We start from the raw sequence: 12,309 nt of genomic DNA, 5'->3' as shown, positions 1-12,309 counted from the left end.
GAAAGAAGTGGAAAATCAGTATTCCAGGGCTCAAGCAAAACAAAGTATTTTACAGAACTAGTAATACATTCATCCTGCGATTCATGAATGACTAGTATCCATCAATGCAGAGTATATTCTTTGATTTTTTGGTCCTTTTTATTACTCTGGTGTTTTTCATTTACCCAAAATGCTGAAAACTACAAACCATTAATAAATTACACCATTTGTCGATATGGTAAACACTGTATTAAATGCAACTTACCCTAATTCTTTTAAGCCAATCAATTTCATTATTGAGAAGAACTTCAGCATTGGGTATATTAATATTACTATTGTAAGCATAATTAAGCAGGTGCCTTAAAAGAGTGAAGTAGTCACCAGAATGTTTAGCTCTCTCTCTGGCTGTGCTCTGAAACAGTAAAGTAGAAAAATACAAATTTACATGTCCATGCTTAGAATCCAGTTTTAAAAACTCAAAGTTAACTCGAGTAAATTATTAAAATAGTATGGAAAATTACCAATATTTTATTTATTAAATTACATATATACTGCTCTAACTTTAATATAATCTAAAAGCACAAATTCCTGAATGTCCATTGTTTAAAGAACAAATTGCATTGATAAGCATATTAAAAAAGTCTCACCCCCAAAACGGTAAAGAGCAGAGTAATGAAGAAAAGCAGAGGCCTGTGTCCCATGCAACACCTGGTGCACATTAAAAAGAACTGCTCCTGTGCCACCTGGCGAACAGTTCTGAAATAAAAATGTATCAGTTAATATATTATTTTCATGAAGGAAAAAAAAACCAGGTTACAACGCTGGTCTCTCTTGGCGGGGGGTGGGGGGGGAGGGGATAAAAGGTAAATTAAAAAGTGAAAATACAAGTACACAAGGTTAATACTCCTTAAGCCAGCAACATAGATGAATTTAGGCTGTGTGTCAAAAACTACAACCTCAAATTGTCACTGATGAGTTTGAGAGACACATCCTAAACATCCTTTTCTTGGAAAAGGCAAGACATGCTCTTCTAATACAAGATGCTTCACAGTGAGCCTTCCACAGAATTTTTATTCAACTGTGCTCTGGAGTAAACCCTGTAGGAATTCTGCTGCAATTACAATAAGGATATTGCCGTAGATGTCCTTTATATTAGTAGTTCCCGAAGTATGGTCCCCAAATCAGTAGCTTCTGGGACTTGTTAGAAATACGAATTTCTCAGGTCCCTTCCCAGGCCTGCTGAATGAGAAATACTGGAGGTGGGACCCAGCAACCTATGGTTCAACAAATCTTGCAGGTGATTCTAATGTGTGTTCAATATTGAGAACCACTGTACTATATTATATTCTATGATGACTCACAAGAAAAACTTGCTTCTGGTCTCATTACTGAGAATTTCACCCTATCATTATGGATCTTTAAAAAATCTACATAGATCTCCCTAGAATAAATGCTCCAAGAAGGCAGAGACATCATTTATTTAGCCTCCTGTGCCTCCAGAACCTAGAATAGTGTCTGGTATATAGTAGGTGCTAAGACCCATTTCCTAAATGTATACAAGACGGTGCTCTGCCTCCCTTAGGAAGTATATGCTCTTTCAGGCCAAGGCCTTGCTTTATTGATGACAGTTTCTGGTACCTAGAACAATGTATGACATATGAATCTGCTAACTAAGCACCTGTGTACCTTACGGACAGACTACATTTTGTGGATAACTATGTTTCTGTCTTTGTGCTAGCTGGCAGAGAACTTAGAACCAAATTTATAGTTCATTAACAACTTGGCAGCATACATTCTGTGTACTAATCTGTCTTCCTGGATGTTTTTAGGTTTCTGAAACCCACACATGGTCCAATAAATCAGAGGGATTTTAGAAACTCTGTGAGTTGAGTTTGGCAGAAATCATGTTAATTCAAGTCAGGAGTACCAATTTTCTGGGAGAAGGCCCATAACTTGTATCAGGGTTTCAAAAGTATGCCATTCATGTTGTCTTTGTATTATTTGTTTATTTTAAAGATTTTATTTATTTATTTTTAGAGAGGAAAGGGGGAGAGAGAGAGAGAGAGAGAGAGAGAGAGAGAGAGAGAGAGAGAGAGAGAGAGAGAGAGATTGCTAGGGGTCATGGACTGCAACCTAGGCATGTACCCTGACTGGGAATTGAACCTGCGACACTTTGGTTTGCAGCCTGCGCTCAATCCACTGAGCTACGCCAGCCAGGGCTTTAGTTTATTTTTTTAAAAGTTAGTCATGTTGCCCAGATAGAGTAGGGGAAGGGGTCTATAAAGTTGGTGCTTCTCACTTCCTGAGGAAACATCCTTCACACCTCTGTAATGCTTCAAAAGAAACCTGTCTATCAATAAACTGTTGCATCTTCACACCATGCTCAAAATCTGATCATTTCTTACCATTTCTACACTTCCATCCCCCGTCACATTTTATTTGGATTAATGAAAAAGTCTAACTCTTTTCCTGTTACTCTATGTTCTTTAACATATCTGGCATGTTCCTGCCTCAGGACATTGACAGCTCTTGTTCCTGTGTTTAGAACACACCTGCCCTATTATCCACATGGAGCACTACCTTACTGTCTCAGAGCTGATTAGTGGTCACCTTTTTAGGGAGGCCTTTTTTGACTATCCTATCTATACAGGCATATATCAAAGGAATTATAGGTTTAGTTCTTGGCCACCACAATAAAGCAGGTCATAATATTTTTGCTGGTGGAGGATCTTGCCTTCCATTTGGAAAAAACACATCTGTTAAGTGCAATAAAGCAAAGTACAATAACATGAGGTATGCCTGTACAAAACTGAACTCCACTGACTCCTTAATTTCTTACCCCTTTTCTTGTTTTATTTTTCTCTGTAGCATTTATTACCACCTAACATACTGTATTTTTTCCCACGTCTTCCCTTCCTATCCCCTATTCTCTTTAGTATGTAGACTCCAAGAAGGCATTTTGTCTGTTTTGTTTACTGCTATTCCAGTAGCTAGAATAGTGAGTGGTTCATAAAAGGTACTTGTTGATAAATTATTTACCAATGAGACTAAATACTGTATCAAAATTTAACACTACTTAGACCTTAGCATCTAAGGCCTTCTGTAAAGTGACTCCTACTAATCTCCTCTACAGTATATTATCCTATTATTCCTCCTCGACACATGAAACCAGACTTCTCAGCTCTGCCCTGAAAGCACTATGCCAGTAGTGGCAAACTCAGATGCCTCCATGAATTACAGACATGTGCAACATTAAGGAGTTAATAAGACAGGGTATAAAACAACAGGTGCTGGAAAAAAACGTATCTACCTAAAGGAAATTAAATGCAATTCCAAGTGATTAAGAAAATAAGATCAGTGTCACGATGTGGAAGCAAACCTCATCTAACGGGAATAGAGCTCTGGGAAACCTGATCTCAGGTACAGGGAAAACAGTATAAAATGTGGCACTGAAGTTGAAGTTTATGAGAAAGTAGAAGTAAGGGCCAAACTGTGGAGTACTTATAAACCAAATGTAAATGTTTAGACTAAATTAAAAGGCAATGGGAAGACATGGAAAGATTTTAAGCAAGAAAACAAGACAATCATATTTTGCAACTGTTAGTGCATCTGCAGTGTGGTCGACAGATTATAGAGTAACACCTTAGTGGAGCAGCACCAGGTGTGGGAAGATTAAGGATATCACAGTTGTCCAGGCAATGGATGCTAGTTTAAAAAAAAGGGTAGAAACAATATGGAGAGGAGGAAAATATATGGAGTCCAAAAATACAGGAAGTAAAAACAGGGAGTGATGTTGAGAGAGAGGGAGAACACCGCCAATACCTGCCCAGTTTCCATTTTTATACACATATACATTTTACCCGAACAGCTCACAGATTATATTCTGAACACACCCTTCACTTTCACCCCTTCCAAGTAAAAGTAACCAATTCCTCTTCCCATTCCCAAAGTACTTTGCCTTTTATGATACTAATTTCTGTACCAGTGTTCGCTGAGGGCAACAACTATGTTATTTGACTTTGGACTCTTATTGCCAAACATACAGTAAGAACCCGCATAATTTGCTGGTGGATTAAAACTACAGAGAGGTTAAACTATGTAGCAGAAGTAAGTTGAAACTCAAGAGAATCTTGTCATTTAAGTTCAGTCTTAGCTCCTCCATCAGTAAAGTCTACTTCTGAATTGTTATACAAATAATGTTTACATCAAGCTTGCTGTCAAATTCTTACAAACTGAAAATAAAGGATTCTGAACCTGCAATAGGTACTCAGCTACTTAAAAAACGAACTGCAGGGCAGGGTGATAGTACTACAGAAAAAAATCGCTACCTCCAGGTCTGACTTCATGAAAACTTTCCTCCTTCTACCCAATGAATTATTAAATGGAACTAGACTTTACCTATTTATCTTTAACAGAGTTGTCCAATGATGATTAAAGTCTTTCCAAAAAGAGAGCAAGCTCAAGCTTATCTGGGGGAGGGGAGAATCCTGTCAAAGGACTTTCTGAATAGGCTGGACTAGATGTCCTCAAGGACATTACACCAAGGAACTTCCAAAAGAGCAGACCATTCCACTTGACCTTCTCTATCACTTTACATACAGCATTCTATTCCATTAAATCATTTACACATTAAAAAAACAAAAACCCTTTATCACTAGGCTTTATTTTGGCAAACTGCTTATTCTGACTTTACAGTAACTTTCCATCAGTTAACTTCTGTCATTGCTGAATGGCATGTGACAGAATAAAATGAGTAAATATCCTGTGTCTTTGCACAAAATATATGTAAGACAAATTAATTACATATAATAGGGTCAGACTGAGAAAAGATGGAAACCAACATTTTCTACAAATCCAACTAACTGCCCCACACAAAAAGAAGCACCAAACACAATGTCACTGATTAAATGCTCTTCAAATGCACACAAGGGCTTTATAGTCTTTATTCTCAGTATAAAATACCAAACTTCTTACCACAAACTTGCCTTGTGAATTTCACACTGAATTGCACGTGTGCGTGCACACCGCCCCCTATACCCCCTTGTAGCTAGGCATTCAAGATAGAAGGCTAATGTACCATTTAATTTAATTTCTGTAAACCAGATTTTTAAATTTGGCTAATACACACCTTTATATATACCTCTTACCTAAAACTAAATTTTAAAATTAGAGAAAAATTAATTTTACTTTGAGAAAGTTGGCATTTTGCAAAGACTAAACCCAAACATAGGTCAAAGCAAAACAAGGTTAAATAAAATATTCCTAAATATTAGCATGCTATAGAGACAATAAATATTTGATTTCTGGGATAAATTTTACCAGCATAAATTATTTCTGCTTACAAAAATGAGATAAAGGTTTTTTACAATTAAAAAAACATACTCACTTGCTGTGACAGTGCAATAGTAAGTCAATAATGAAAGTCTGCCAAGCCTTTTCTTTACTAAGAGCATCTAAGGCTGTTGGAATCAAGGCAAAACATAAGGTCATCACTTCCAATGCTTCACAGCAAACCTGTTCATCTTCCAAGTCCAGCTCATTGCCTGCATTGGACTGTAAAATGATAGGGGCAAATTATCTAAAAATGCATTTAAGAAAAAGTTCATACAACTTCAAGCTAGTGCTTAAAACCTACCTACTGAAACAATTTGGCCTCAGCCTTTTTCTGCAACTCTTGAGGACCCTTGGAATAGTATGGAAGTGACTATGAGAGACAATGAAGTCTAATTCCAGTATTTTGCTGCTTCCCAAGGAGAGCTAAAGGAGCACACTGACTATATATCGCCATGGACTTCTTTCTCCTTTAGGTTCCTAAAGACCTTCTGAGTTGTGTGCTTTTTCACCAACCATCATTCCTTTCTCAAGAACTACTTTGGCACCTCAGGTACCTCTAACTAGTTCCATCATGTTGCTTACCTATAGTGCCATTTTATTTGAAACCAATTTTTTAAAACAAATTGTTAAGGAAGGTTTTACAACCTAAAATGTGCTTGGGTAGGTAGTTAATAAATTCTAATCTGACTTTATAACCAATTAATAATTACAGTACCTGCCTGGAAAAGAACAAGCACTCATATACTATCTGAATGAATATCCAGTACTGTACCAGACAGATACTATAAGACATTAATGTACACTGCAGGCAAATCAGGGTTATGCTGGCCATAAAAGGGAAGCTCTACAGAGCTGGAGAACTTCCTATAATTTAATTCTCCCTTCTAAATACGCAGAAGTGGCTTATCAGGGACAGGTACATATGACAGAAACAAAAATCAAAGAGTCAAACACACCCTATCTCTTCTGTAAATAATGTACTTAGCCTAATGGAGGGCTGGGATACCTAACTGGCTGACGTTCTTTCAACTTCTGACCACTTTAAGATAATCAAAAATACTTAAATGCGGCAACACAATTGACAGCTACCTAAACCCAAATTTACACAGGACAGAAAGGCGATGAAAGAGAGAAAGGGAGAGAAACATTGATTCAGACTGCCTCCTGTATTGCCCTGACGGATTCAACCAGCAACGTAGGTAAGTACCCTGACCAGCGATTGAATCTGCAACCTTCTTTGGTGTACAGGATGACATTCCAAGCAACTGAGCCACCTGGCCAGGGCTAAAGCCCTTTATTTTCAAAGTAAAATTATTCTCACCTTAACTATAGCTACCAGTTAATTTGCAACCTATTGAGATGCAAGTGACTGGCTTTTAAAGATAGCAGACATAATTAAGCCTCATGCACTATTAAACAACATTTATTTAAAAGAAATATATTTTTGTGATAATTCTTACCTTCTCATAAATTTTAGTGATTTCTTCATTTGGGCTAAATACTAGCTGTAATGCCCCACATCCTGATGCCCAGATAATTTTTTGTATAGCTCTAATCACACAAATATCAGGCATATATCGTGAAGCCTGCAAGATAACGAGTAATTACAACAGTTGAAAGAGTGTTTAGAGTGGCACAAACACTAAAAAAAGCAGAAATATTTCTCCTTGTAAAGGAGTAGGAATGGAATGAGGCAGCAGCATTGTCTTGAGGTTCCCAAGTTGCCTTTGTCCCAGTTTTTTGTTTAATTGCAATACCATAAAGTATATACTCCAAGTTATTATCTGGCCTTATACCACTTTCAGAAGAATCTTAAAAAGACTACAAAGGTGATCTAACCATTCCACTCCTAGTTTTTTTTTTTTAACCCAAGATAAAAACCTGTGTCCACACAAACAGCTGCACAAAATGTTCACAGTAGCTTAATCATAACCAAAAAGGGCAAACAATCCAAATGTCCTTTGCCAAGTATATGGATAAACACAATGTGAAATACTCATCATGTGATACAAAATAAAAATGAATAAACTAATGGTTCACATAGCACAGACAATTTTCAGTCATTATTCTGAGTGAAAGAAGCCAGACATAAAACATACAGCACACAATTCCACCTGAAATGTGGAAACTAGTATACAGTGACAAAAAAAATCAGTGGTCACCTGTGACCAGGGGTAGAGAGGAAGAATAAACTGCTAAGGGCACAAAGAAAGAGTGATGGAAATGTTCTGTGTCTTGATTGTGGGGAAGGTTTCACACACATACGCATTTGTCAAAAGTCATTGACTTATATACTTGAAAAGCATGCTATTTACTGTACATAGAGATGATTAAAACCAGAAAGTACTAACATTAATATTAGATAAAATTCATGTTAAGGGAAATTAACCTACACTGAGACAAGCATTAAAGTGAGTGGGTCTACGAAAATTAAGCCCTAAATTGCGACAAGGTTTATTTCTAAGTTAATAGAGGATCAAAAGTAGAAAAAAACCTTCTAGGATTTCAGAGCTTTAAAACTTTAATACTAACCTCATCAGATATTTGCTGAGCAAGACGAATTGACACATTTCTAAGCATGCATTCAGACGATGGATTAGGAATGCTCTGAAGGGCACTTTGTAGCACCACTGCTTGATCATGAGTAACTTGGCTGACCTGAAAAAAAGATAACCATTTAACTTGGAGTAAATAATTTATACATAACCAGACCCAACCATTTGCTCTTCATCTATCACCACTCCCTCAGGACTACCTCCCTTCCATATATATACTGAAGAAGCTGCGGAGACTCACACAAAAAGTACTTCACATTTCCAACAGTGGGGGGACTTCCTCCTGTGCATCAGAGTGCCACACATCCCTCTGCAAATCCCCATTCTACATCAATCCAACTCATTGTGTTTCTACTCTGGGCTCAGCATAACTAATAAGGATAAGCAATAAACTGAACCAGCAGGTTCCAACCCTATCTAGAAACTCAGTAAATTACTCCACATCTTTTACATACATACACCTGGGCAGATCCAGCTCCCATTCACCAGGGTAATCAAATTCTTTTTTGAAAATTAAGAAATATCAGTAACAATAGAAGTACAAATGTAAGAAAGGTAACTGTTTTACTGTATAATCAAAGTTAAAAAAAAAGATTTTATTTATTTTCAGAGAGAGAGGAAGGGAGAAAGAGAGGGGAGAGAAAGATCAATGTGTGTTTCTTATGTGGCCCCAACTCAGGCATGTGCCCTGACTGGGAATGGAACCGGTGACCTTTCAGTTGGCAGGCGTGCACTCAATCCACTGTACCAAACCAGCCATGGCTTATAATCAAGTTTTTAAATCCCTAAGAATGGTGATTGCTGGGGGCAGGGGGTTATAAGGGGACTAAGATCATAAGAATGTGTTTTATCTTAACAAGAACCACCAATTACAAAACAATGTATGACTTAGGCCATGTAGGACTACTGTTAAATTTCTAAAATAGACTTCTGGACAAGATGAAGGCATAGGTGGACGCACCGTACCTCCACGCACAACCAAGATTAGAACAACAACAATTTAGAGGCAGAATAACACCCAGAACTGACAGAATTTATCTGAATGGAAGTCGGACAGCCAAGAAGTTGAAGTAGACTCCTTCATCCAGACTGGTAGGAGGGGCCAAGACAAGCAGCCCGGAGCAGGTCTCGGCATGGGTTGCAGTGAGGAGAGCAGAGAGTTGGGCACATAAGGCATCTGGGGCGTGCAAGATTGCAGCGGGTGGACCCTGAGTACACCAGCGGCAGACCCAGTAAGGAGGCAATTGTGGAGCAGGGCAGAGCGTGCAACCCAGGATTCCAGAGAAGGGACTGAGGTCCCACGGAGAATGGAGCTACCGCCATTGTTCCCTCCCGCCCCCGCATACAATGTCACAATCTAGTGACTGGGGTGCCCAGCCCTGGTGAACACCTAAGGCTCCGCCCCTCACCATAACAGGAGTGAACAGACCCCCCTCCAAAAGGAAAGAGACATGTCTCAAACAGAAGAACTGATCAATGCCCCAGGACTCATCATTTTAAGCGACCGAGAGATAGCCAATCTATCAGATGCACAGTTCAAAACACGTGATCAGGAAGCTCACAGAATTGGTTGAGTTTAGGTGCAAATTAGATGAAACAATGCAGGTTACCATAAAAGAGATGAAGGAAGATGCATGGAGAACCAATAATGACGGGAAGGAAACTGGGACTCAAAACAATAGAGTGGACCAGAAGGAAGAAAAAAACCGAACAGGAAAGAATGGAGAAATAAGAATTCAAAACAACAAGCAGAAGCTTAGGAACCTCCAGGACATCTTTAAATGTTCCAACATCTGAATTATAGGGGTACCAGAAGGGGAAGAGGAAGAGCAAAAGATAGAACCCGTATCTGAACAAATAATAAAGGAGAACTTCCCCACTCTGGCAAAGGAAATAGACTTCCAGGAAATATAGGAAGCTCAGAGAGTCCCAAAGAAGTTGGACCCAAGAAGAAACACACCAAGGCACATCATAATTACATTAGCCAAGGTAAAAACGAAGGAGAGAATCCTAGAAGCAGCAAGAGATAAGGGGACAGTAACCTACAAAGGAGTTCCCATCAGACTGTCAGCTGATTTCTCCAGAGAGACCTTACAGGCAAGAAGGGGCTGGAAAGAAATATTCCAAGTCATGAAAGACAAGGACCTACATCCCAGATTGCTCTATCCAGCAAAGCTTTCATTTAGAATGGAAGGGAAGATTATAAAGTGCTTCTCAGATAAGGTCAAGTTAAAGGAGTTCATCATCACCAAGCCCTTATTTCATGAAATGTTAAAGGGACTTATCTAAGAAAAGAAGATAAAAAAAAAAACATGTATAGTAAAAGGACAGCAAACTCACAATTATGAACAACCACACCTAAAGCAAAACCTAAAGAAACTAAGCAAACAACTAGAACAGGAACAGAACCACAGAAATGGAGATCACATGGAGGGTTAGCAACAGGGGAGTGGGAGGAAGAGAGAGGGGGAAAAGGTACAGAGAATAAGTAGCATAGATTGTAGGTTGAAAATAGATAGGGGGAGGGTAAGAATAGTATGGGAAATGTAAAAGCTAAAGAACTTATGATACATGGACATGAACGAACGGGGGGATGTGGGTGGGAGAGGGTGTACAGGGTGGAGGGGAGTGAAGGGGAAAATGGGACAACTGTAATAGCATAATCAATAAAATATATTAAAAAATTTCTAAAATGCACAATTGTTTTATCTAACACCCTCTGCCACTTTCTATCTCTTCCCTACCCCAGGATTATTTTGAAACAAATCCTTGATATATAAAGCAACTACTTTTTAAAAAGGGGGTGATGTAAAGAATATTCCTTTTGCCCTGGCTGGCGTAGCTCAGTGGATTGAGCGTGGGCTGGGAACCAAAGTGTCCCAGGTTCGATTCCCAGCTAGGGTACATTCCTGGGTTGCAGGCCAGAACCCCCAGCAACCGCACATTGATGTTTCTCTCTCTCTCTCTCTCATCTCCCTCCCTCCCCTCTCTAAAAATAAATAAATTAAAAAAAAAGAAAAGAAAAGATTTATCTTAAAAAAAAAAAGAATATTCCTTTTAAATATAAGCGTAGTATCATTATCACACCTAAAAGAATTATAAATACCATTATCAATTATATGTAACATTATAATATCACATCTAATCAACATGCCAACCTCCCTGATTAAAACCTAGCCATTTCTGAAAAGAATATCTAGATTCCTAAGCTTTTATCTTTCATCAATAACTTAGTAAACCATCACTTATGATGCACATTAACTCAGATTTTACTCAGAAGTTAAGGCATAGTTAGACCTCTAATAAATAGGCATTAAATTCTGGCATGTCTTGAGAACTTTTGGTAGATCAAGGATGCCATCAAGGCCAAGACAGACACCGAGTAAGCTCAGAACTGGAAGTTAAGACAATAGATGACAACAGGTTAAATTGATTACATCTTTTTAATTACCACCTGTGTTTTCAACATATGCCAAATACCAGTTAATAAGTGACTTATATGGGTACTTCGTTAAGTTTAAAATAACTAAAACTCAAACGTGATTTAAGGGGCACAAAGAACTATCTTCTCAAATAAGCATATAGTCAGTGAAAAGCATTTTTACTTTTAATACGGATACAATTTAATAGAAGAAAACTCCTAAAGTAAATCATCACTGGAAAGGAACCTGAAACAGTTTAACTTTGAAGTTTATACTTAAGAGTTGCCGAGAAGTTGAACTTTAAAAAATTACTATCTATTATCATTATTAAAAGATTTTTTAAAAGTCTGTATTACCGATGTCATAGGACTGCTGCCTTCTACACCTGGCTGAAAAGCTTCTGCCACAGCTCGAACGTGGCCATAGCCAATGGCAGTTAGCAACAGTTTGGCTATTTTAAGAGCATTGAGGTAGGCACCCCTTCGAGTTTCCATATCTGCATTTGGTAGGAAGTTATTTCTAGTTAGCATACTCAGGACAAGGGGTAGGCCGCCACTTTTCAAGAAGTGAAACTGAAAATCAGAGGAATCATCAGCCAGAGGTGCACCAGCAGGCATTAACAAGGCATAGACTACCTGGAAAAAAAGGGAGAAGGACTGTGTTAAAAGGTTTTTAAAATAGAACTATTTTCCCTATTACCACTGCTAAGAAATTATTTTAAACATTTCAAAGATATTTCATTATGTTATATTCTCCACATTACCTTAAAAAGGCCAAATTTAAAGAACATGGAATAAATTCAAAAGGAAAAAACAAACCTCTGTTAGGTATAGCACTTGTGAAGCTGAAGGACCAAAGAAAAGTGAGTCAAGAGATGGACTAAGGCTGCTTTCTCCAAGTTTGGCATGGTCTAAACAAATAGCTCTCAATTTTTCTATTGTTGTGCTATCTGTGAGAGGAAAAAAGAGGCAGTGTAAGATGAAACATTATTTGTGCATTCATAATATTTCACTTTTGAT

At 38.0% G+C, this 12,309-nt stretch overlaps 1 protein-coding gene across 5 annotated transcripts in view; it reads right to left on the bottom strand.

Annotated features, from left to right (window-relative positions):
• Positions 1-12,309, bottom strand: part of USP9X (ubiquitin specific peptidase 9 X-linked) — a 112,854-nt gene that overhangs the window by 27,501 nt on the left and 73,044 nt on the right. For all 5 annotated transcript variants that reach the window (XM_045860601.1, XM_045860603.1, XM_045860602.1 and 2 more), the window contains 7 exons: positions 12,109-12,239; positions 11,647-11,925; positions 7,846-7,971; positions 6,774-6,899; positions 5,366-5,532; positions 627-735; positions 245-391 (listed from right to left, as the gene is read on the bottom strand). In XM_045860601.1, coding sequence (XP_045716557.1) covers positions 245-391; positions 627-735; positions 5,366-5,532; positions 6,774-6,899; positions 7,846-7,971; positions 11,647-11,925; positions 12,109-12,239 — 1,085 coding nt within the window. The remainder of the gene's footprint in view (positions 1-244; positions 392-626; positions 736-5,365; positions 5,533-6,773; positions 6,900-7,845; positions 7,972-11,646; positions 11,926-12,108; positions 12,240-12,309) is intronic.

Source organism: Phyllostomus hastatus, unplaced genomic scaffold (assembly GCF_019186645.2).
Source record: "Phyllostomus hastatus isolate PE091 unplaced genomic scaffold, TTU_PhHast_1.1 phas_scaffold_200, whole genome shotgun sequence".
In the NCBI taxonomy this organism is placed as follows: domain Eukaryota; kingdom Metazoa; phylum Chordata; class Mammalia; order Chiroptera; family Phyllostomidae; genus Phyllostomus; species Phyllostomus hastatus.
This window is presented reverse-complemented; position numbering and strand designations above follow the sequence as displayed.